This window comes from Candoia aspera, chromosome 1 (assembly GCF_035149785.1).
Source record: "Candoia aspera isolate rCanAsp1 chromosome 1, rCanAsp1.hap2, whole genome shotgun sequence".
NCBI classification, from domain to species: Eukaryota; Metazoa; Chordata; class Lepidosauria; order Squamata; family Boidae; genus Candoia; species Candoia aspera.
In genome coordinates this window covers 62,703,991-62,730,300 of record NC_086153.1, presented here as the reverse complement: position 1 = coordinate 62,730,300, position 26,310 = coordinate 62,703,991, and the positions used below count along the sequence as shown (strand labels likewise).

Genomic DNA, 26,310 nt, shown 5'->3' with positions numbered 1-26,310 from the left:
TGTCCTATCCCAGGTTTATAATTCAACAGAAGTTTATTTTGTAAACTTCATATGTAGTATGACTAAACTATGAGATGCAAGCTCATTGCTTCACATCTCGGTCCTGTTATGTTTCATGGTGATCAGATACTGTAAATATTTAAACATGAAATTGCATCCGTTTCAGAGTATGTAGAATACTGTTGGGCTCATCATCGTGGACACTGGGTTTTTCAGGCCTCTAGCTTTGGGTTACAAATACCGAATGGGGAAATAGTCCTTGTGTCCAAGGACTTCGAGCTTTTGGTAAGCTCAGCTGTTTATGCTCCTAATATAGGGAAATGTTTGAAGGCTATAACGCTGGCAAAATCATGATTAGTGATGCAGGATATACAACAGTTTGGTTGCAAAAATAAAATTTATAGCAAAGGGTCTAAACACTAGGCCTCTCCAGATAACCTTACTGATACATATGAATTGGGAAGGAAACCAGGAAAGAGAGAAGCTACCTGAAAACATGGTTAGGCTAGAATTGAGCTCCTTAGAGAAACTTCAGCACAACTCCTGGAGTCCCATCAACGGTGGAACCACAGAATCATCCATTTACACAGAATCACCACCCCTTGTAAGGCATAGAGTATTTACAGAGCTTTGCAATGAGCTCACTGCTGTGTAAGGAAGTTGGTTAGAGGATCTCAATGGGTGTGTTGCCAAGGTATAGCATACCACTGATTATAACAGGCAGTAAACCTAAAATAAAGCATTATGCTGAGTCTTATAATAGAAGAAAGGGAGAACATGTAAATATACAAAAAAACCTAGAGAAGAATGAATAGAGAGTAACCTTTTTTATTATATTTATTTTATTATGTATTATAGTGTTTTACAGTTTTATATTTTTATTTATGTTTTATTGTAAACCGCCCAGAGTCCCTTTTGGGAGATGGGCGGTGATAAGTTTGATTAATAAATAAATAAAAATAAAAAACCTTGCCCTTGCTCAGAATCCAATTATCTAATTCTCTTTGAGCCCCATGGCATGTGTATTGTATTTCCTGATTCATGTTTTTCATTGTGCTTGTAGGAAATTGTAGATGACCCTCAATTTATTGTTGGAGGTGCCACGAGGACAGATATCTGCCAAGGGGCTTTGGGTGAGTGTTAAATAGTTAATTATCTAACAAGTGGTAAAGATGAGAGAGGTGGCCAAATAAGCATTGGCCAGAGATGCTGGGGTGATTGATAGTTCCATTGATTATCTTCACAGTAAAAGCTTGGATGGTCCTTGAAACTGGGTGAGGTTTTTTTTTAATACCCTGGGCCAGGTAAATTGAACTTTCCTGTTTTCATTGCTGCTAAATTCTTTGTGCATTTAGTCCAATATAAGGGGCTGGGTAGGGCAGCAATATGGTAGGGCCTTTATTCTCAGAGAGAATGCAACTACCACCCTTCCACTGAATAGTTAAGATAGTTTTGCATCTTTCCAGCTCAATAATGCAGACCCTTTTCTCTTGTGTAGAGAATCTTCACTGGTATGGAGGAGGAGAAAGGGAGCAATCATTTGAGAAAATTGAGAGCAAATACAATGTCCTCCACTTACATAAGGTATAAACACAGAGAAGGGTGTGTATTTTGATGCCATTGATCCCACCCATTTCTGTGGAAAGGAGCGGGTTTCTTCATATTCTTAAGAAAGCAGAGTCCTCCAGGATGTTCATTCTGCTTTCAACACAGTTCCTTTCTTAATACTGTAATGTGCATGCCACTTGGCTTGACATCTCACAGAATTTAGAGGAAATAAATCCTCCCTGTATAACAAACATTGTAAAGATAAAAGAAAACTGACATTGATAAAATGGGTTAGTCACAGAATATTTTTTTCAAACAGAAATAACAGTCTTTGCATTTACGTTGTAGCTGTAAGAGAACCATTTCAAATTCTCAAGCTTTTGAAATCATAGGTGAGGACAATAAAGGGCTGTTCTTCACTATATTAGCAAGTAGAGCAGTGCACTTTTAGTGCAATGTGTATTCTATACTTTGCACTATTAAAAACCCAAATGATGCCAAGGAAGCTTTTAAACTGTTCACATCAAGTTATACTACAAACTTTGTTTAACTTTTAAAACCTAGGCTTTCAATTAACCCATTTCACCTTACAAATTAGGACTGGGATCATGAAAAAAGCATAGAGATGGTTATATAGGCTGCAGAGCAAGCCAAACAGAAGAATTAAAAGGCACAAGCCTGCTCTGACTTCTGAATCTGTATCAGACTACGCTGTATTCAAAATACTGTTCAGCGGCTCTTAGGACTGCAGAGTTCAGAATTAGAAGGTTAGTTTTGTTAAGCTGTGGATATCAGAATACTCAATTCTGTACTAACAGAATTGAGTGCTGTTAGGAGTCTCCATATATTATGTATATTATTCTTCAAGGTAGACCAATGCCTCTCTGCTGCCTTAACTCTTTGCAGATTTAGTTAGATAAGCATTTTCATTCAAGATTGAATGTTTTCTATCTGTGAAAAAGGGAATTAGATACTGTAAATACATTTTCCCAAAGCAAATATACAGTTTGGGGTAGTATTAAGTAATAAGTAGGGGTTGGCAGTGCCTCACAGTAGAAGTACCATTTGACAGAGCACTTTTTGTGCATCCATCAATATTTCTTCACACACCAATCATGTTAATCCAGATGAATGAATGGGAATCAGTATAGTCCTTTTTTGTGAATTGAAGCGGATGGGAATAATGATTCATGACATGTGATTTTCAATAATGTCTTTTTGAAGAACCCCATAGGTGCAAACTCTCCTTTCCTGGAGCACTAGCAGGACAGAAACCTCATGGCAAACTAAGAAAAACTGTGTCAATCATTGATTTCTTTGAATAGGTGATCCTTGTCCTTCCTCATTAACTGAACTGTGGCCACTCACTGCTCCAGTCCTTGCATTTGTTGCAAATATATGCCAGATTGGTTTCAGGCAGAAAGACAAATTTACTACAATCATTGCAGGTTACCGTTGTAGGCTCCTGTAAGTTCATCTTTACTTTTTCTTAAAGTACCACCTATGGAAAGGCTTTTTTTTTTTTTACCTCTCTCAGGCTCTTAGATTAGCCAAGTAAAAACTTTTGGCTTAGAGGAACAAACTGATAGAAATTCCTCTTAAACTTCCTAGGCAAACTTTAGCTCTCCCTGTTCATTCACTTGGTGAGCTCATTCCCTTGAACAGGCTGCCTTATAAGGTGCTGTGCAATAGAAAATGTTAACTTTTCCCCTCTTCCTAAACAAAACAGCTTTAAGGGATGATTATTATAGAGTATTTTGCTAAAACAAGAATCTCTGAACAAAGAAGGAATAGCAGATCTGTTTCAGACATCATGGTAAACAGTGTTTATGATGACATACATGAGCCTAGAGTTTGCAGACTCCCAATCCTTTCCTGCTACTTGCATATAATATGGGTTCCTGCTATGTTTAACTAGAGAAACCAATTAGAGAAACAATCTAGAATTGTAAACCACAGTTTGGTGGTGTTATCTCTTCCTAAGCCATAGTTAAGAATGATCAGTTTTTCAGTATTCATGTATACAGTAACTATACAGTATACAGTAACTTCAACCCAGTTGAAGCTGTTAGGAAAAGCTCTCAGTCTCTTTTTCATGGCAACACTACTGATTAAACAGATTGCTCACAAGGCTGATGCTGAAGCATCTAAAGCCAGCAAGTTCTTGTTGGATCCAAGGAATCTGTCTTCCCTTCTTGCTGGCTTACTGTGAAATGATTCTGGAGGATATAGAAAGAATCACTTTAGCATAGAAGTTAGGAACTGAAATACTTGGAATGTTTCAACATCTTGTCAACAAGGAGTCCTTCTTTTGGGGGAGATGGGCAGTAGCAAAATTTGAATAATAAATAAATCTAGGTTCCCAAGCTGAATTTTGATTCTTTTGACACAGAAACTAGCCAATAAAAGATAGCCCTGTGTTTAGTTTGTGACAGTATGTTTCAAAATGAAGATAAAGTGGAAGCTATTTAAGATTGTAATATTTATAGTTTTATATACACTGTGTGTGTGTGTATATATACACATACATACACACACACACACACACACACTGTGTATGTGTGTATAGTGTCTGATTTTTAAAAAGCCATGAAGTTCATTCAGATTATTAACACCTGAACTATTCAAGGTAAACACTGACTGGCTGAGGTTAGTTCTTAACATGGGAGAGATCCAACTCCATCTCTAACTTGAAGGTGCTCCTTGATTTATGCTCCTGCTTAAAGAGCAGGCAGAAGCCATGGGCAGGGAGCCTTTACCCAGCTGTGGCTGATGCATCAGTTACAGCCCTATCTTGACCAAGACACCCTGACAGTGGTGGTCCATGCCCTGTTCATCACCCACCTGGATTATTGCAATGTGTTCTGAATGAAGCTGCCTTTGAGGACAATGCCTGGAAGGTACAAAATGTGGCGGTTAGACTCATGACAGGCTTAGTCTTGTCATGTGAGAATACTGTCTATTGCTGCATTGGTTTCCAGGAGGCTTCTGGGCCCAAGTCAAAGTGCTGCTTTTCACCTTTGAAGCCCTTATGGCTCAGGACCAGAATACATTGGGCAGCACCTCGCCTAAACCAGACCTCCTTGTCTGGTCATGGCTTGTTACAGATCCACCTCGTCATGAGATGGATGTGGCATCTGGGCTTCTAAGTAGCTGCGTCTGTTTCATGAAATGTTTTTCTCCCTGGAGGTATAATGGATGCTCCTTCCCTACATGTTTTTTTGAAAACAGGCCAAAGCAGGGTTGTTTGAATTAAGTGAATGGCATTTGACGTGCTAAGTTTTTTATTGTTGATTTCTATCATTTATGTATGTTTTTAATGCATCTTTTTGACATAGTTGTGCCCCACCCAGAGTCCATCAGTTTGGGGGCAGGACAAGTTACCAATATTGTGAGGATAAATAAATAAATAAAATCTTATATGAGCAATTGCACAGAGAGTAAATCTCAAGTGGGAGGAGATTTGTGCATGATTGGATATATATCTAATGGAGAACAAGGGGAAAGATGGACATTTGGGGATTAACGAACACCAATACATGTTTCCAGCCCAACTTCAGAGGGCTGTTGCCGCACCCATCCTTTTTACTGTATGGTGTTAACAACTGCACAACACTCACTATAGCCATTACCACTGTTCTACCACTGGAATAGGGTGGTGACTGTTCTGTCACCTGGTTGGAAGGGCCTTTACCTCGACAGATAGAATGACATTAATGAATGTCATTCTGCCTAGAAGGTCAAGGAAGTAAGTCAACAAGGAGACCTGTGGCATTGGAGTTACTATGGTGACCATGCAACAGTGCTGCGTTTTCTGTACGTTGTTCTCAGTCTGAGATATTGTCCACTTTTCTGGGCCAGGTAAGGCAAGGCCTTTGTTCCTTTCTGAGAGCTGTGAAAGGAAACGTGTTTTCCTTATTATTGCAGCTCTGAGAAAAATATGCAGGGATCGAACCTTCTGAAGAACTTTTTGGAGTGTAGATCCATATACAATATGGGAAACTGCAGGGGGAGATTAAAAAATGAGGAGTTCCCAGGTGGGTCTCTCTCTCACACACACAGAAGTGTTTAAAATACAAATTTCTATTTGGGGGGAAGTGGGTGAGCTGATTCTCATGTGCTGTGTTGGGAGAGATTTACACCTTCATTTCATATAGTGGTGCTGAGGAAAACTGAGGGTTTGTGTGGTGTGGTGATTAAGAGTGTTGGACCTAACTGGAAAAGCCCAGGTTCAAATCCTGACTTGGCCATAAGATTCATTGTCACTCAGCTGGTCACTCTCTCACTGGGTTATTGTGAGGTTAAAGGGGTGGGGAGGGAGAAGTACATACCAGCTTGAGTTCCTTTTAACTGTATTTTTATCTCACCTTATTTGCTTCTCCTGGAGAATATATATGTGGTCACTGAGAGTCAATACTGACTTGATGTCCATAATGATTTAGCTCAGGGTTGCTTTTCTTATTGTACTTCCAGATGAATAAAGAGATAGGTTAATAATCCCCTACCCACACCCCATAATCTTGAATATGTTTCCCCCAAATGCAATTTAGATTTTGCAAAATAAGCATCTAATTTCATTCCCTGGAAAATTGGTTATTTGCAAATCTAGAAATAAATAATAGTATCATGTTCTATTGATCTGAGGGCCACTCCAGGCAGGGCCAGGATCCATGGGGTGGGGAAGGGTGAAATGGGTGCTTTAGGCAAGGGCACTCGGGGTTTTTTTTAATCTATTTGCAGGATTTATTCATCGCCTCAGTTGACTATGTCTCTAACCGATGTAGAATATCCAGAATGAATAAAATAGTACATGTAAATATAATATCATATGAAATAATGCACATAGTGAAATAATTATAGTACCAGTGGCTCCATGCTAATCAATCCCCGAAGACCTCCTAGAAAAGGCACATTTTTATAATCTTCTGCAGGGCCATGAGAGTCTCCCTTGCCTTGGGGGAGTCAGCTATCCCAAAGGAGGAAAGCATCACAGGGAATGCCCACCCTCAAGCCCCTCCTATTGCACTTCACAATAGGAGGGAACCCTCAGGAGGTCACCCAGACAGGGGAGGCCTCAAGTCGTACAGGGCTTTGTAGGCGGTGACCAGCACTTTGATTACTGCACCACAATACGGTGGTGTGTGATATGGCAGTACTTAGAAATGCTCAGTAAGCACACAGGCTATTGCAGTTTAAACCAGGTGAATTTTCCAGGTGGTTCTTGAGGTGGTTATGCAGCAAACTATAGAAATCCAATTGCAAGCTGACAGGGGCATCAGTCACCATCCTTATTGCCTTCTAGTCCACGTAAGGCCACAACTGCACCAACCAGAGCTGGGCAAAAATCCTCCTGCCCACAGTTTCCACCAGCTCTTCCAACGGGAGCTGTGAGTCTAGGACTGCCAAGTGGCAAGCATGCTCCCTTCCAGGGAGTGCAACCCTGTTGAATCCATCACTACTCCTGCAGTGAGTTTGCCCCTCAAATCTTTTAAAAGAAGGGCTGGAAAGTTTTGGCCATGTTGACTTGGCAGTTGGGGTCTGTGGGATCCACAAAAGAGATAACAGCAGGCTGTATGAAACCTTTTTTATACATTTTGAACTTATTCCCTGGCATTCTTACCTTCTGTCTCTTTCATACTAACCCCTTTCCTAAAACATTTATGCCGTTAAATGCTGTGCAGCAGAGAGCTCGGCAACAGAAGACTTCTACATCAGTAAATAAAAGAAGTAATTAAAACAACAGTGATGTCATGCAGCTTATAAACGTGACTGCTGTGGATGGAGAAACTGCCCTGTGAAATGACTTCTGCATTAGTGAATAATGAAAAAGTATTGATTAAAATGACTCAGTGCAATCTGTAAGCCTGACCACTGTGAATGGAAAAATAATAGAATTCCTGTCCAAGTGGCAGCTTCTGATAGCTTTTATATTTCCATTTGCTGGTCAGTAGCTGTAGCATTTCTTCTCCTCAGCATGCCATTTTATGATAGAAAGAAAGGAAGGAAGGAAGGAAGTATGTCCTTCAGGCAACCAGAAACCTATCTACAGCCTGGAGGGAACCAGCATGTACTCCTCTTCCCATTTCTCTCAGACATCCTGAAAAGGCTCTTCCATCTCAATGGCAGTTTGACTCAGTTTATTGTGAGATAAAACTCTGCAAATGTGCCTGTTTCAGACCAGATAGAAATTAATTGAACAGAAATTGTGGTTTTAAAATGTTTATTAGGCATGACCATGCAAAAGCCCACTGTAAAGAACAGAAACCTACTTTTAGAACATCCGGTATTTCTAAATATCAGCCAGGTGAAATACTGCCTTATCACAGCTTTCCTGTGTTAATGGGTTATCCCACAGCTTTTAACCAAGATGACCATTCTGATTGTGACTATAAAGTGGCATCATGTGGTTGACATTGCCTGGTCTGGGAAACCAAACACAGGCCTGCATAGTGCTTGTACAGGAGAATTTGAAAGAATATTAGAGTTGTAGACTGGACTGAAAAGTTGAAAAAACTTACGGGAAGAAGGCAATAGCAAACCACTCATATACTATTACAAGAGATCTACATGGACACATCCATAAAGTCACCAATTGAGTCAAATCAAAGGTTTTACATTGTATTTTAATACAAAACAGAACATTCCCTTAATTACAGAGCATCAACTGAGATGCCACAACATCAGCAGATAAAGAAAATTGACTGATTTTCTGACTTGTGCCATCAAGTCAGTGTTGACTGTTAGTGACCACATAGTTAGATTTTCTCCATAATGATCTGTCACTAATCTGGTCTTTTAGGCCTTCCATCAGTGCACCCATTGCCACCAGAACTGTGTACATTCACCTTGCTGCTGGTCATCTTTTTCTCTTGCATTCCCTTTCCCAGCATTAGAGCCTTCTACAGGGGGTTAGATCTTCACATAATGAGTCTGAAGTGAGATAATTTGAGCCTGGTCATTTGTACTTTGAGTGAGAACTGTGGATTGATTTGTTCAATGATCCACTGTTTTCTTGACTGTCTGTGGTATACTCAGAAGGCTTCTCCAACACCAAATTTGAAAAGTATCAATACAATATTCTTCCTATCCTGCTTCTTCAAATCCATGTTTTGCTTCCACTTCCATAAAGTATCACAGGGAATACCATGGCTTACTATTCTGATGTTTGTAGGCATAGACATATCACAGCATCTGAATATCTTTTCCAAGGCCTTCATGGTTTGTTCTACCAAGTACTAGTGTGTCGACTGCTTGTTTCTTTACTGTTGATGGTTGATTCTAAAAGGCAGAAGCAATCTACCACTTTGATATCTTCATTATCTATTCTAAGACAAAGAAAATACAGTGGGCACAACCAATAAAAAGATCGTAAAAATTTATAATCATGGATCATAGGCATGTTGCAGAGTGCTGGAAAGCGTTTGGCCCAAGAGATCAGAAAAAAAAAACCACACCAGGCATTTCTATAAAAATAAATGTATTTAAAGAAAGCATAAAACAAACAGTTTCCATATCCAGAGCCCTGGATAGGCACAAAAACTTTTTACATATTTACAAGCTCACGCACATGTGCTGAGCTGGACGAGAGGCTGCAAAACAGAAACTGAAACTTTCTGGTAGTAATTCCAGGCAAGTTCCCTCCAGGCAAGTTCCCCAAACAGCAGCTTTTTCTTATATGGTCATCCTTTTCACATCCCAACCTGAGGACAATTAAGTCTGACCTTCTCACCCTGCCAGTGATTTGTTACCATGGTAACTTAATTCCTCTGCAGCCAAGTTTCCTGGCAGAAAACACTATATACCAACAAGGCAGGTATACTATGGAATGTAAAAAGAAAAGCATATAAACAATATAAAACATGATCACAACTTATGCTGATTGATACCTCTTCTAATTCTTCTATTTCAATAATACATAGTGTTGCTGTATGGTAAGTTATCCATTTGTGCCAAACGTATACTGAGAAACATCTCAGCAATTCAGTATACATAAGCTAAGTGTTCTTTTTAAATAATTTCTTCTGAATTGATACAAACTGTTTGAGCTATATACTGAGTATATATTTGGCATGTGATTAATGTTATTTACTGAGAAAAATTCTACTAGCTTTACCAGTAATGTAAGCCGAAACTATTTTTATTGGAACAGGAGAGATTCCTCAGGTTTGTTGAATTTACACTGAACTGTTGAGATATTTCCCAGTATGTTTGGCATGGAATATTCCATTGTTTATATGATCATTCTCTTTATATTGCATCCTTGTACTTGTCCATGATCTGTGGTTACAAATCTTTTTAGTTGAGTAGTTGCAAAGAATCATAGCATGCAATGTGTGGAAGGGGCTTTGGAGATAATCCAATCCAACCTACTACCCAAGTTCAAGAATTCACCAGTATAGCATCTTTGACAGCCATCTAGCTTCTGTTTAAATATTTCCTGAACAGGAGAAGCTACTACCTCCTGAGGCAGTTTTTTCCATTGTTCAACAGCTTTTCCCATTAGGAATGTTTTCTTGATGTCCAACCAAATTCTGCTTCCTTATAATTTAAACCCATTGTTTCTTGTCCTGTCTTCTGAAACCTCTCTGAACAATTTTGCCTCATTATCTACGTGACAGAGTCTTCAGATACTGAAAGATAGTTACCCTGTATCCTTGCAGTCTTCTTTTCTCCATGCTAATTTTCAACCATTCCTCATAGGTTCCCTCCCCCCATTTTGGGGCCCTTTATTATCTTGGTTGTTGTCTTCCGGGCCTGTTCTAATTTATCAGTGTCCTTCCAAAATTGTAGTGCCTAGTACTGAATGCAATATTCTAAGAGTGTTTGACTAATACAGAACAGAGATTTATCTTCATCTTGACACTATACTTCTAATTATGCAACCTAGGATTGCAGATGCTTTTCTGCAGCTTCACCACACTGTGGCTCATGTTCAGTTTGCAATCCATCAAGACACCCAAATCATTTTTGCATGAAATGCTGCCAATATGCTATCCCATTGTATACTCATGTCATTGATTTTCTGTATCCAAAAGTAGAACTTTGCATCCGTCCCTGTTGGAATTCACCTTTCTTAGTTGTGCCCAATGGTCCAGCATGTCAAGATCTTCCTGAATCTTGATCCTGTATTCTGTTAGTTTTCTGTTATTTGTCATCCATAAATTTTATAATCAAATGTCCTAACTCCTCATTGAAATCATTTATAAATATGTTGAGCAGCAGAAGACTTTGAATGGAGCCTTAGAGAGTATACCACTCAATATTTCCTTGATGTCCTAACAACCAGGAAACACACTGAGACAAGGAACTGGTCTCTAATATTTATTACTAGTACTTAACAGGAATCCTAACAAACTGAAGAAGCGTGGGAAAAACCCAGACATATAATCCCCAAGGGTTAAGGCGGTCCCGATCTGTGTCTCTTTGAATGGCTGAACAATTCCTCAGTGCTACGCATGCGCTTGACAGTCTGGATGGGAGCCCCCTGCTCGCCATCCTTACTCATGACACTTCCAGCTTGACTCAGAACCATTGGAGTACACTCATTGAGTATAATTGTTTAGCTAGCTCTGTATCCATCAAAAAGTCACATAGTCCAGCCCATAGTTGGCCATCTTCCCTGTTAGAATCTTATGGGACACTTTGCTGAATACTTGGCTGAAGTCAGAATATATTATATCTACACATTTCCATGGTCCCTGAAACTGGTGACTATCAAAAAAAAAGGAAAACAAGTTAGTTTAGCATGACTTGTTCTTGATATGCAATACATTATTTTGTAAAAGTTCACAAATCAGCTACCTAATCTGTTCCACAGTTATATATATATATATAATGTCATCGTCAAGCTGACAAGTCTGTAGTTACTTGGATCTTCCCCCCACCTTCTCAAAAATTCCTCAAAGATTATAGAAAGAAGCTCTGAGATGACCTCCATGAGCTTCTTCAAGAATCTCAGATGTAATTGGTCTTGTCCTGAAGACTTAAACATACTCCCTAATCTCTTAACTTACTTTAGCTTGCCACTTCCCCACCCCCTCTTATGTCAGTTGTTCTGCTTAGGTCTATTTTATACAATTCCCTTTTGGAGAATAGACCAAGCACAACAGGAGTTGAGGAGCATTGCCTTCTCCCCGTCACCTGTTACTGTCTTATCTTATCCAAGCAGTGGGCCCTTCTCTTCCTTTTTCTTCCTTTTATCACTAACTTAGCAACAAAAAAGTTTTTTATTGCTTTTATCTTCTTTTGCAAGCCCAAATTCTATTTATGCTTTAGGCTTCCTGAGTTGCTTTCTGCAGATACCAACTACTTGCTAGCATGCCTCCTTGGAGATTACATCCATCTTCCATGTCCTATACATGTCCCTTTTAATTCTTAGCTGAGCCAAAAGGTCCCTATGCATCCAGACTGATTTGCTAAGCTGCTTTCCCCATTTTTTGGAATGGTGTGTTCTTGTAGTTCTAGCGTCTTATTTTTGAGACATTCCCAATTCTCCTGAGGTCCATTCAACCTGAAAATTTCTGTCCATAAGGTCTCACCTGGTGCTTCTAAGCTTGTTGGATTTGGCTGTCCTGAAATCTACTCTGCATGTATGACTCTGCTTCAGTTTCTCTTTCCTCTTCCCAAGGTTTCCACTCCTTTTATCTCTTCAATCAGTTATTCCTTGTTAGATCAGATCTAGGGAATCCCCTTATCTGTTTCTTAACCTTTTGGAAAATGAAACAGCAAGACTGCTGAGGAATTTGGAGGGCCTTGCGATCTTGGCTTCCAATTAGTTGTCCAGATAGTTGAATCCTCTCATTATGACCCTTTCCTAAAAGTGGTGCAATCTGGTCCAGGAAGGCAGCATCCAGGAATTCTGCCTGCCTGATCCTTCAGTCTTTGCATTCCACTTGTTGGGCTTCACCAGGTTTTAATAATGCTTACTGTATTTTCACTGTTTGTTCCTACAATATGTTATTTTTCTACCCAGTTAATGCTGAATATTGGACTATAGCATCACTGGATAGTAATGGATTAAGGAAAGCTGATTTAATGCCATATATCAAATGGCTTATGCCAAAGATCCAATGCAATATATTAGATTAGCCACCAAAAGCCCTCCTCTAGTTTTTCTTATCTCATTATGCTCACATTTCTGGCCAAGAGGGTACTGGTCACATTCATAATCACAGCAGAATATAGGAGTTGTCTTTCCAGCTTATTGTTTCTACAGATTTTACTAAAATTTGGAAAACTTGATTGTGGTTTTCAGAAAGAATCTACTCATTTTCAGTTATCTACAGATACCACAAGTGAATATAAAACGATATATTCTAAGTAGTGGATATAAATGCAGTGGAGAATATATTGACTTTTAAAATGTAGAGGAGAAGTGAAATATTGATCAGCATTGCAGGCTGATTGGAAATAACTTCTGTTTCTTTGCTCTTAAGGGGACTGTTGGTTGTTGGCCGCCATTGGCTCCCTGACTCTCAATGAGGAACTCTTGCATCGAGTTGTACCCCATGGACAGAGCTTCCAGGAGGACTATGCGGGCATTTTCCATTTCCAGGTAAGGCATGTGTTTTGCCCCAGGAAGTGATTCACAGCGAGACCTTGCTCACTGACAGCTGTGTTACAGAACAAAAGAAGTGCAGTTCAGAAAAAACACCATGTCTTATTTCAGCCTTACTATGCTTGCTTTGCTCAAGCCAAGCCTGGCTATCAAGTCATTATTCCTTTCTATTTTTATTACTCAGATGTGGCAATTTGGTGACTGGGTAGATGTGGTAATAGATGACAGATTACCAACCAAGGATGGAGAACTTGTTTTTGTGCACTCAGCAGAGTGTCAAGAGTTTTGGAGTGCTTTGCTGGAAAAGGCTTATGCCAAGTAAGTATTGCTGTTGTTTAGGTTGTTAGATTGCTAAAACAGAGGTGGGTGCTTACTTTTTCCAGCAAACTCTGTTTTAGATTTGCTTCTCTGCTATAATACTCCCCGCCTCCTGTATAGCTGGAGATCACTGACAGGGTTTGCAGATATCCTACTAACCCTGACTTTTGTTCGCTACACAGGTTGAATGGCTCTTATGAAGCCCTGTCAGGGGGCAGCACCACAGAAGGCTTTGAAGATTTCACAGGTGGTGTGGCGGAAATGTATGATCTCAAGAGACCACCACGCAATTTATCCAGAATCATTTGCAAGGCCCTTGAGAGAGAATCTCTGCTTGGCTGTTCCATTGATGTAAGAAGTACCCCTGAGAGAGGTTCATGAAACGCTTGGGTTTGGGAATTTTAAGAAGATTGGAATGCTTCTTTTATTTGTTTCTGATTTTTAGAAGCCTGTTAGGAGGCCAGAAGTAAACAGAATATAGGATTCAGTTAATGGAGGTTTATCAGAGTTGAACAGTTGAATGCGCCTATGTTTCTTGAAGTGGGGCATATCAAAGGTTAGACTACAGAGTTCCTTTTCCATGAAACTTTGGTTGGTGCTGTCATATGATATAAAGGTTTTCTGAAAATCATCCTTCAGACAACATAACAAGCTTTCACCTTTTATTTATTTTTAAAGTAAGAAAAACATATCACTTTCAATCGTGAAAAACAAGAGAATATGTGAATGTATTATACAGAAAATGAGACCATAATCGATGAATCATATTCTGGGATGCTTGCCAAGCATGGATCCTGGATTCGCTCTTATTTGATTTATTTGCACACTACAAAGCTTCTGGGGGCCTGTTTAAAATGTGAAGTGGGTAAAAAATAAAGCCAGAATTTATACTGTACACAAGGGCACATCTGTCCAAGCCAAAGAGATATTATCCACAGTGTGGTTATCTGTATTTCTAAGTTGACTTTTTTTTCTTTTTTCTTGTTCCACTTTATTGTGAAGGAAAAAACGTACAGGATAGGCCAGGGAAATATTTCCAAATATGTTATGGAATGTTTAGAGACTAATCAGTTATTTTGGTATTGATGTCATTGCATTCTTTTGACTGCACTAGCAGGCATGCAAATGAATGCTCACCTTTTGTGTGTGAGTGTGTGCGCGCGCAAACCTTTGAGTCAGTGTTGACTCCTGATGACTACCTGGACTAGTCCCTGCAGTTTTCCTGGTAATATTTTCAGAAGTGGTTTGCCATTGCCTCCTTCTTAGTGACTGGCCCAGGGTCGCCCAGCTGGCTTTGTGCCTAAGGTGGGACTAGAACTCACGGTCTCCCAGTTTCTAGCCTGGTGCCTTAACCACTACACCAAACTGGCTCTCTGAATGCTCACTTAAATTTCAATATAGCGAAACCTTTTTAAAGGTTTTTTAAGCTGTGGGTTGCTACTAGTATATTTCATAGTTCATGTAACCCACTGTAATAGATGATGTATTGACATTCTCTGAAGGTTAAGGAGCATAACTGAGGAAAAGAATCTCATGTCCTGGCCCTGATATACAAATTGTCTTTAGATGAAAAATTAAAACAACTTGAAGCACTTGTTAGAGCAAATCCAGAGGGGTAAACCCAGCATCAGTAACAAGGGAAAAGTCTGCTTCACTACTCCTGATTTTGTTCCTAAAAACCCAGACTCTGAACTAAAAATTATCCAGTCTGCATGAACTATTGCTTCCAGGTAGAGAGAAAGATGGTTAAATGGTGAAGGAAATGGCATTGCATGGTCTACTTGAAAGTAGGCCTGACTCTAGGAATCAGGATGAATAGGCTGTGCTCAGGTAATATTGGGAACTCACCTGAATGCAATACAAAGCTGGAAGAAGTCTCTGCAACAGCCCAACTTTGCATACTGTATTTTGCTTTGGACCATGAAAGATGTCAGCCCAACAAGGTAGACCAGACTGAGAAACCAATGCCATATAGGTCAGGACTACTTTTATTGTAACAACCATAATAACAGAATCTTGCAAGTCTTCCTGTGCTACCCCTCCCACACTTTATCTTTGTGTGAACTAGGGAGGGACTTGTCTGAGACCTTTTCTCAAGTTATTTTCTTGGCCTGGGCTCAAGCCCCACTTATCTGGGAGCAGCTCTTCCTCATCCTTCAAGGACATTCCCTATGACCTCCACAAAAGCCTATTTAGAAACCTCAGCCCTTACTTAAGTAACTGCATTGCTTTTGAATCTTGGTTGTTGGGGGTAACTATTTCTTCTACTAAGGTTGTGTTTCAGACTGATAAGTTTTATTGCCCCTGTTGGTTCTCCATCTTTAATGTCATGCTATCTGATTCTAGCTGGAGGGGCCAGGACACCTAAGTTATTGTGCAATATGGTGTATCCTTTTTCTCAGATTACAAGTGCATTTGACATGGAAGCAGTTACCTTCAAGAAACTAGTGAAGGGTCATGCCTATTCAGTCACGGGATTTAAAGGGGTAAGTTTCTCTTCGTGGAGTTATAAATATCAATTCAAGGATTTAATTACATATGTAAGTAGCCTAATGTCTCAAATTTGACAGGTGGAGTATCGTGGCCGGCAAGAAGAGCTAATTCGTATAAGGAATCCCTGGGGTCAGGTGGAGTGGACTGGCGCATGGAGCGATAGGTGAATCATAGAACCATAGAGTTATTTTAGAGATATCTAGTCCAGCTCCTGCTCAGTGGAGTATTCACTAGAGCATCTTTGAAAAAGACCATCCGGCCTTTTTGAAGGTCTGTAGTAAAGAACTCACCACTTCATTTTGCAGCTGTTAACATTGGTTGACAGCTTGTACAGTCAAGAAATGCCTCCTGGTATCTAGCCTGAACCTCCTTCCTTGTAATTTTAACTATTGGTGGTGGTTCTGCCCTCTGGGCCAATAAAGAGTAAGTCTATTCCTTCTGTGCGATAACCCTTCAGATATTCAAAGACTGCTATTATATCTCCCTTCAGTCAACTTTTATGTTGGCTAAACCTAGCCAGTTCCTTTAACTGTTCCATATAGGACTCGTTTTCCTGACCCTTCACCATCTTGGTAGCCCTCTTGTGAATTTGCTCCTACTGTTCTTTTTGAACAGTGGTGCCCAGAATCGGACACCATATCCCAAATGGGATCTCATTAGGGTAGAGTAGAACCATTACTTCCTATGATCTGCCTTCTGTTAATGCCCCCCAAGATAGCATTTGCCTTTTTAGCAGCTGCACCACACTGCTGGCTCACATTTAAATTACAGTTGATAAGTACAGGAAGATCCCTTTCACATGTACTACTGCCAAGTCAAATCTTCTCCATCCTATATGAACATTTTTCCTACCCAGAAGTAGAACTTCTACATTTTTTCCAGTTAAATATCATATTAATTTCAGCTCACTGCTCCAGCCTGTCTGGATCCTTTTGGATCTTTTATCTTTCATCTAAAGTATTACTTAGCCCTCCTAGTTTTGTGTCATCTGCAGACTTAGTAAGTATCTCCTCAACTCATTCATCCAAGTCATGAGTGTGACTTGGTCCTAGTACATTATTTCCAGTCCAGTGGTCTTTGATACAGTTAGTTTGTATGTGTGGCTGTGAACTTTCAAGAAATTTTTAGAAAGTAGACAGCCTTGTCCATTTAGTGCAATCTGAATGACACTGACTCTTTGGGGTTTCAGGCAGGAATCTTTCCCAGTTCTACTTGAAAATGCCCAGGACTGACTGTGTGACTGACAGCTAAAATTGGAAGTAGTGCAGCAATACAGGGAAAATAGCATAACTACCTTTTTGCTGCCATTTTAGCTCTTCTGAATGGAATGACGTGGATCCTGATCAGAGGGATGAACTGCAACTGAAGATGGAAGATGGTGAATTCTGGTAAGTTTTGAAATCTAGGGGACAGTTCATTCTCTATGTGTGCTGTTCACTAAGTATATGTCTTAATGGTTCTTAAAACTTTGGCAACATGTCCAACGGTATTGTTGGTCCTAAAAAGACCCCTTGGTTCATGCGCTCGGTGCGATTTTCCCAATGAACACACAGAGTGGGAGAAATAACTGACTCGTTTATTGAAGACATCAACATAAAGGAGGTCTCTCCATATGCAAGGTGGAGAGCCCCGAACAATTCTACATTTTGATTTTTATAAGCAGTTCCAACCACGCCCAATCATCTAAATGTACACATCATTTCCTTTGAAACTTTTTACATACGCAGGCATAAATTTTGCTGTGTAGCCTTTCTCTGTGTCAAGTTCCCTAATTCAAAGGTCACTGGACCACAAGTTCTTGCAAGCGTTTGCAGTTTCAGCCCTATCTTGCCTTTACCAAGTATAATCTCCTTACTTAAGGATTTTTTATTTTCATACTTCTCTGTTCCTTGTCCTCATACTCCCCTATGTCCCGACCTTCCAATTTTCCATAATTTTCCCTATTCTGACCTTCAATTTCCCCCCTTTGATGCTTTGATGATCCTTCAGAAAAAGTATCAGAAAAAGCATCATCATACTCTGCCTTTCCCATCAATATCATGTTCTTCTCCCCTGGGGATTTTATCAGTCAGGAGCAGCTTTGGATTACCATTGGGGACAACTGCATGCACATCAGTCAGCACCCTGCAGCTTTGATTCACACAGTTAATCAAAGCACACGTGCCTCCTTGACTTGCCAACAGGAAACCTAACGCCATGCAATTCTGAATGACCACCTGTGAGACATAGTCAACCTTCTTTTGTAGTCCTTCCAATGTGTCCGCTGTCGCATTCTCACTAGTTTCAAAGTTCATTCTGGAACTAAAAAGGTTCCTGACGTTCCTGATATTTTGAGGTTTGGGGCCTGAACCAGACATGCGCTAAGTTGTTCAGGTCCTAAAACCATTTAGTTCTGAGTGTTCTGTGTCTTGTCTTTTTGATTCTTCTCTCCCCGCTTTGGTGCTTACTGTAATCTGGTGGGGAGAGATTGGGCAGAATCATTGCCCAGTTATAGTGGTGTTAGCAACATTTGCGACCAAAACACTTCACAAAAACAACAGGCAATCTAATATTAACATAATGAGTAGAAAGAGGGGTGGACCCAAAAATAGCCGGTCAAAGGTTCCATGCACTGGGTTATTTGGAATGGGCCAGCCCGACAAAAACTTGTGTCCCTTTTCATATGAAAATGGAAATTCCCTATTGTTCTGAATTAGGTATGTCTTCAGAGCTTCCCTTGAATCCTGTGAATCTCTTTTCCAGGTCCAGGGACTGCTATGGTCATTAAAACCATAAGGTATTAGAGGAAGTTCAGGCTCATGGTGTACCCTATTTCCATGTGTCACTATAAGGATGATCCCAATCAAGGAAACAAACCAATGATTGGCCACCAGGTATTTTACTCATGGGACTGACCATGAGTCCATATCAGGTCAGGGGCCTCTGCCCATACGGTTGGCCTTTTCTTCAAAACAAAAGTATGAGTCCAGGTCTTTCTGGGGCTGCACAGTCCAGTGTCTGGCAGTATCTGGTAATCTCGGTGTCTCCTTCAGTCAGGGGTGATAGATCCAAGCTGGAATCATAGGGTCTCTCCCAACGCAGTTGCCGGCTCCCCTCCATCTGGTTTCATTCTTGAGCTACAACTCGATTTCCAGACTTAAAAGGATGTGCCTGCTGTTCCAACAGTAGGGCCCAGTGTTTCTACAGATAGGGAGACAAGGACAAGACTTGCGCAGATAACTGTTTCAAATACTTGCAAAAGGAAAAATCTACTGCTACTGCTGCTACTTAACGCCAGGTCTGTTAACAACAAAGCCCCCCTCATATGTGACTTGATCGCTGAGGAGGGGGTAGGAGGTTTCGGCATGTATTACCGAAACCTGGCTGGGCCCTGAAGGGGGGGTGCCCCTTTCAGAAATGTGCCCGGTTGGGTTTACGGCATGGTACCAGCCGAGACTCCAGGGCAGGGGAAGAGGGGTGGCAGTCGTCATCCGAGAGTCTCTGGTGGCTTTCAGGGACCCTGCTCCACAAGTGACCAGTTGTGAGACCCTGTTCCTCAAGTTGGGTGCCCGAGAACAGTTGGGAGTGTTGCTACTGTACTAGCCTCCCTGCTGCCTAGCAACCTCCCTGCCCGAGCTGCTGGAGGCCGTCTCGGGGTTGGCAGTACAGTTCCCCAGGCTTATGGTTCTGGGGGACTTTAACCTGCCTTCCCTGGGGCGTGCCTCAGAGGCAGCTCAGGAGTTCATGGCAGCCATGGGCCTGTCTCAGATTATTTGGGACCCAACTCGAGACAATGGCCTCACCCCAGACTTGGTTTTCTTGTCAGAGCAGTGGCAATGTGGTCTGAGGGGACAGTTACAGCTGTCCCCATTGTCATGGCCAGATCACTCCCTAGTGACCCTGAGATTCTCCTATGCTGCCCCCCTCTGCAGGGAGGCTGGACCTATTCATTGGTCTGCCCCCAGCGACTGATGGACCCAGTAGGGTTTCAGAGGGAGCTGGGGGTTATACCTGAACATCTGCTGCACGGTCCAGCGGAGGCCCTGGCCGCTGCTTGGAATAGAGAGGCGGCTAGGGCCTTGGACAGGATCGCACCTATGCGGCCACTCTTACCCTGTCGAATCCGAAACTCCCCATGGCTCACGGAGGAGCTGAGGGTTCTGAAGAGGATTAAGAGACATCTAGAGCGCCACTGGAGGAAGTCAAAGTCCGAATCCGACTGAACACTAGTTAGAACCGCTGTTAAGGCCTACCTGATGGTGATAAGAGTGGCGAAGCGTCAATACTTCTCTGCCCTTATCGCGTCTGCAGAATGCTGCCTGACTGCCCTGTTTAAAATCACGCGATCCCTTTTGGGGAAGGCGGGCCTAGTGACTCACCTACAGGGCTGTACAGAGGAGTTTTTGGAGCATCTGCAGGATAAAATATCTCAGATCCATTCTGCGCTAGACTCCAAGTGTGAGGCATGGTCCATGGAGATACCAAGGGAGTGGACTTACCTTGTTATCTGGGAACAGTTTGATCCTGTTAGACCTGAGGAAGTGGACAGGATCCTCTGGACAGTAAATGCCACCACTTGTCAGCTAGACCCATGTCCCTCCTGGATGGTGAAAGCAGCTCGGGAGGTGACATGTGGATGGGTCTAGGCAATGGTTAATACATCCTTGAGAGAGGGACTGTTTCCATCTGTCTTTGAGGAGGCGTTGGTACAAGCCCTCCTCAAAAAGCCATCGCTGGACCCTACTGTATTGGACAATTTTCGTCCAGTCTCCCACCTCCCCTTTTTGGGGAAAGTGGTTGAGAAAGTGGTGGTGTTGCAGCTCCAGAGGGTTCTGGATGAAGCAGATTATCTAGACCCCTTTCAGTCAGGTTTCAGGCCCAGATATGGGATGGAAACGGCATTGGTCGCGCTTATGGATGATCTCTGGCGGGAGCGAGATGGAGGCAGTACATCCATCCTCACTCTTCTTGATCTCTCAGTGGCTTTCGATACCATCAACCATGATATCCTTTTTGGGTTGGCTCAGGGAGTTGGGGGTGGGCGGCGTGGTCTTACGCTGGTTCACCTCCTTCCTCCAGGGCCAGTCCCAGTCAGTGGTGTGATAGGGAGTGAGAGATCCAACCCTCGACCCCTCCATTGCGGGGTGCCACAGGGTTCAGTTCTCCCTCCTCTCCTATTCAATATCTACATGAAACCGCTGGGTGAGATCATCCGTCACCATGGGATGAGGTTTCATCAGTATGCTGATGATACTCAATTGTATATCTCCATCCCGGGTGATGTAAGTGATGCTGTGACTGCCGTCTCCAGGTGCCTGGAGGCTGTGGGGGCCTGGATGGGGAACAACAGGCTTCAGCTGAACCCTGGTAAGATGGAGTGGCTGTGGATTAATGGCCTTTCCATATCCGGGACTTTGTCATCTTTGGTCCTGGATCGGGTTGCACTGCCCCAGACAGACCCAGTGCGTATCTTGGGGGTCCTCTTGGACTCATGGCAGGTGGCAGCCGTGGGCAGAAGGGCCTTTGCGCAGCTTTGTGTTGTGCACCAATTTCGCCCCTTCCTGGATCAGGAGGCCCTTCGAACGGTCACTCATGCCCTTGTTATCTCCCAGATTGACTACTGCAATGCGCTCTACGTGGGGCTACCCTTGAAGAGTATCCGTAAGCTTCAGCTGGTCCAGAATGCAGCCGCGCGGGCTATTTGTGGTGCCCCTTGGAGGGCACATATAACACTGTTGCTTCGCAAGCTGCATTGGTTACCAGTTTGCTTCCAGGTCCAATTCAAGGTGTTGGTTATCACCTTTAAAGCCCTACATGGCATGGGGCCAGTTTACCTGAGGGACCGCCTCTTCCCCATTATATCTACCCACCCCACCCGATCCTGCAGAGAGGGCATGCTGAGGACCCCGTTGGTAAGAGAATTCCATCTGGCGGGGTCCAGGAGGTGGGCCTTCTCTGCAGTAGCTCCTGCCCTTTGGAACATCTTGCCCCCGGAGGCGAGGCTAGCCCCATCACTCCTGGCCTTCCAGAGAAATGTGAAGACCTGGCTCTGCCAGCTGGCCTGGGGTGGGGAAGGGAAGAGTCATTCCTGGGGTTAGCTAGTGCCTTGAAGTACCCCTTCCATGAGAAGATTGAATGAGATATAGCCATCTGGACTTTACTTTTATTTATATTATTAATGATATATAATTTTATAAGGGATTTTATATATTTATTGTTTTATTGAGTATTTTGTTGTAAACCGCCCAGAGTCCCTCTAGTGAGAGGAGATGGGTGGTGACAAATTTGATAAATAAATAAAATCCTAAAAAGATAGGGGAGGAAAGGATTTTCTGTGGAAGCATTGTATTTCCCTTCTGTCCTCCCCCTCCTCTCTGCACATCCCAATCCTCAAGCCTGTAACAAGCAGGCAGGAGGCAGACTGAAGAAGGGGAGGGGCTCGAGTGGGACTAGGCAAAAAGGGAAACACACTTGCACCTCAAACAATGAAAAACAAATGGGAAAGAACCAACAAAAACCATCTAACTTTCCTACAATATGCATTCAAATTACACAAATCACAATACACAAAAAACACACCGGAATAAATGGTGGGTGCAGGCATGGCCAGAACCTGCACCTTTATCACCATAGAAAGATTCAGTTTTTAAAGGAACAGACTCACATAATTTTCAAACTTTCTCTTCATAACTCAAAACGATTTCTCAAACTTACATGCACAAACACATTCAGACAGACAAATGTTCACAAACAAAAAACATACACCAACGCCTCAGCATTAACAAAACAGCCCCCTGTCTGTTGCCACATGCAATCCATCACAGTCCTGCAGGAACACAGAAGCTCTTCCTCCCTACCTCTCAGCCGGGAGAAAGAAATGCCTTATTAAAAGGGCAATTGCTCCCATCAAGATGAATCTAGCCGCTCCAATACCTATTGGAAACGATCGTGATTCAACCCCCCACTCCCCAGAGAGCCTGCGTCTCTCCAGGTCCAAGGAGCACTCTCTCCAATGTCTCTTCTTTGATCAGCCTGCACCCTGCCTGTCGCCATTGTTCTCCTATCCCGCCATTCCATGGGATGCCTCCTCGATCCAGTCTTCCAGGAGCCCCCTTGCCTCCCCATCTTTGGGGCCGCCAAGTTTGAGCTAAGAACAAGGCATTCCAGCTTCCTTTTTCTCTCCCTTTCCTCTCTTCCTCCTGGGGTTGCCCTACAAAAACCTTACTCATTTATGGGCTCTGTTAGTGCACTCCCCAACTTTTGCAGTTTTCTTTTAATATCCTCCCTCCCAGCTTTGCTCTTCTTTGTCCTACTCCAATAACCATTCTCTGTTCCTCTGATGTTTGGAAAACTGATAACGAAGACTGAATATCTTGCCACCTTGGGTTGTGGATTTGCATAATTGAATGTTCTGCCACCTGATCTGGGTTTTTCCTGTACGGCTTCAAGTTGTTCTTCCAGTTATATAAATCAGAAGTGGGAAAAGGTATGTAAACTAGTATGGTAGTTGCCTGTCCCTATGGGTTTACAATTGGCATTTGGTGCAAGGGTAGGAGAGTGGTGGGTTGCTGGAGCTGATCCCTTGACCTTAGACCATACTGGTGAGTCATTTTTAAAGGTGGTTGAAGTTTTTCTAGTGTTTCCCTATTCTTTCTCTCTCCTCCCCAAGCTCCTGCTCCTTTGTCCTCTTCTTCTTCCTCCTTAAATGGGGCGGTAGGCAAAAACCTCACCCCACGTGGCATGGAAAAACTAAGCAGGGAGTAGTTTTTCAGTGGAACCAGATATCTGCCTGGAAGAAAATTTAAAACAGATAAAAGAAATGCTGTGTGCAAGTAACCAGTAGTAAGCTTCCCAAAACCAGTTGCAAGGGAACAATGTTGAAAGAGGGTTATGTACCAATCAAAGCGAATATATGTAGCTCAGGGTTGAACTGTGGAGTCCTTGGTGCTCTCTGAGCCTTGTTGCTTTCTTGCAGACGTTTCATTGCCAGACTAGGCAACATCTTCAGTGCAAAGAGGGAGTGGGCCTTGCTCTCAGTTTATATACCGTGGCTACTTCCTGCTTGCAAGCACCCTGGAGACATCTGGTTGGCTGGTGTGAAAAAGAAAATAATGGATTAAGATGGGCCTTGACATGATCTGGCAGGACTATTCTTACGGTCTTAGAGTAGTTGTGCTGATTATTTTCTTCTGGTGTAAGGTAGCACTGAAACCATCATATCTGCTTTTGATATAGTTCTCACTATGCCTTTTTTCCTTCAGGATGTCTTTTCGAGACTTTATGCGTGAGTTTTCTAGACTCGAGATCTGTAATCTTACCCCAGATGCTCTGACAAAGGATGAGGCAAAGAAATGGCACACCGCATTATTTGAGGGGAGCTGGCGACGAGGCAGTACAGCTGGAGGCTGCAGAAACCATCCAGGTAATACAGATTTTCTCTACTTACTCCACTGTCTTCTCTGTCTGATACGTGATGGATTATTATATACGTATATCACATGTAGTATATAATATTTAATTAGACTAAAAAGGGGGACCGTCATGCTGCACAGTAATCCCCTCTTCCCTATTGAGAGGATAGAAATCTGAAAGTCAGCTCTCTCTCCCCATTTTTTATACCTTGACATGGCTTCTTCCTGGATGCTACTCATTTCTAATGATGTTGTCTGGGTTGTGGTGCTGAGAATCACTATACCTATCCATTCCTCTTGCAGCTACATTCTGGATTAATCCACAGTTCAAAATTAAGCTTTTAGAAGAAGATGATGACCCAGAGGATGATGAAGTGGCTTGCAGCTTTTTAGTGGCCCTGATGCAAAAACATCGAAGAAAAGAACGCCGAGCTGGAGGAGACATGCATACCATTGGCTTTGCTGTCTATGAGGTAACACCAGATGGTTTTCTGGTCTCTCTTTTCTGCAGCAAAGTTTACAGAAATTTGTTCCTAATCTTTCTCTCTCTTTCTTTCTCTCTCTCTTCCCCCACCCCATCCCCAGGTTCCTGAAGAGGTATGCCGTGAGCTACCCCAATTCATTATTTGAACTGTTTGTGAAGATGGAAAACAGCTGACTGAAATGGGTTGAGATACAGATAGTTGTCTCTCATAATTATTCCACACAGCATTTGAAAAGTGTGCTTTCCTCTTATTTGAAACCATTGCAGTTTGTCCACAGTTATTTTGATGGCTACAGTGTGGGTTAATTAAGATACTCAATGCTTGTATCTTCTGAAACCTAAAGGGGTCAGTTGCTATTAAAGGGGTATGGAAGCCTGCCTGTATAAATATTAGTTGTGTGCGTATGTGTGTACATTTTTTATTCATTTCAAGAAAAGTGTTTTGACTTGTATCTTCTCCTTTATGCTTTTGCCTTGAGTGTGAGCATGTGTACACACATGTGCATATATGATGGCTCTTTGACAATTGAACAGCTGTATAGAATATCTGGATTGCTTCTCTCCCAGTCCCAGGGCTGCCAAAACATTCATCTGAAGAAGGACTTCTTTCTGAGGAACCAATCTCAAGCACGCTCAGAGACCTTTATCAATTTGCGGGAAGTGAGCAATCACATCCGCCTGCCACCCGGTGAATACATCATAGTTCCCTCTACCTTTGAGCCTAACAAAGAAGGAGACTTTGTTCTACGTGTCTTCACAGAGAAACAGTCAGACACAGAGTGAGTCCATGCTCTGTGAGCTTCTGTAATATTATGGGCTTGTTCCAGAGACCTATAAGTAACCCTTAGGTTTTTGGGCCTTCTGTCTGGAAATCTCCTGGGTTATCAAGAGTTCCCTTGGAGGAAAAAGAAGGTGCTGGGCACACAATAGCACAATACACCTCAGTTATGTCTGCCTCTGAGTAGAAGGCAATAGGAGTAGAATTTTTTCCCTGTCTTCCCTTTTCTACAAGAGCACTAGAGTCTCTAAGTATTCTTTCTTTTTTAGGGTGCTTGATGACGAGATCTCTGCAGATCTACCAGATGAGGTGAAATCTAACTACCAAGGGGCATTATTTCTTTCATTGTTCCTGCCTTTTTCAATCCAATATCTGCCAAGTGGCTTGGGCTTGAGTTCTCATAATCTCATCATACCATGGCATTGAAATCCAGCCCATTTCACAGGCACAGGTTGAGAAAGAGCTGTTCTATATGATGCTTTTGAAAGCCATAAGATCAGCAGGTGCTTTAAAACAAACTTGGTAAGACTTGCTTCCAACTTGCATGTTTCCATACCTGGCTTACCTTTCCAAAAACCTGAATATTTCTTTACCAATTAAAACAGACTTTGGTAGAAGGAAAAAAAAAAGAAAGGAACAGAATTAGGTGATCCAAGTGCTGCAAAAAAGAAAAAGAAAGAAAAATGATGTAAGAAGGTTCTAAACTGGTTTTAAGGTTGGGAGGCTGTAACATATCTTCAGT

General features: G+C 42.1%; 1 protein-coding gene across 1 annotated transcript in view; it reads left to right on the top strand.

The window, feature by feature from the left end:
• Positions 1-26,310, top strand: part of CAPN11 (calpain 11) — a 57,642-nt gene that overhangs the window by 20,845 nt on the left and 10,487 nt on the right. Inside the window, exons 3-14 of the mRNA XM_063305115.1 lie at positions 1,064-1,133; positions 12,984-13,102; positions 13,290-13,423; positions 13,606-13,774; positions 15,826-15,909; positions 15,994-16,079; positions 17,230-17,304; positions 24,157-24,317; positions 24,610-24,779; positions 24,892-24,903; positions 25,358-25,569; positions 25,838-25,877. Coding sequence (XP_063161185.1) covers positions 1,064-1,133; positions 12,984-13,102; positions 13,290-13,423; positions 13,606-13,774; positions 15,826-15,909; positions 15,994-16,079; positions 17,230-17,304; positions 24,157-24,317; positions 24,610-24,779; positions 24,892-24,903; positions 25,358-25,569; positions 25,838-25,877 — 1,332 coding nt within the window. The remainder of the gene's footprint in view (positions 1-1,063; positions 1,134-12,983; positions 13,103-13,289; positions 13,424-13,605; positions 13,775-15,825; positions 15,910-15,993; positions 16,080-17,229; positions 17,305-24,156; positions 24,318-24,609; positions 24,780-24,891; positions 24,904-25,357; positions 25,570-25,837; positions 25,878-26,310) is intronic.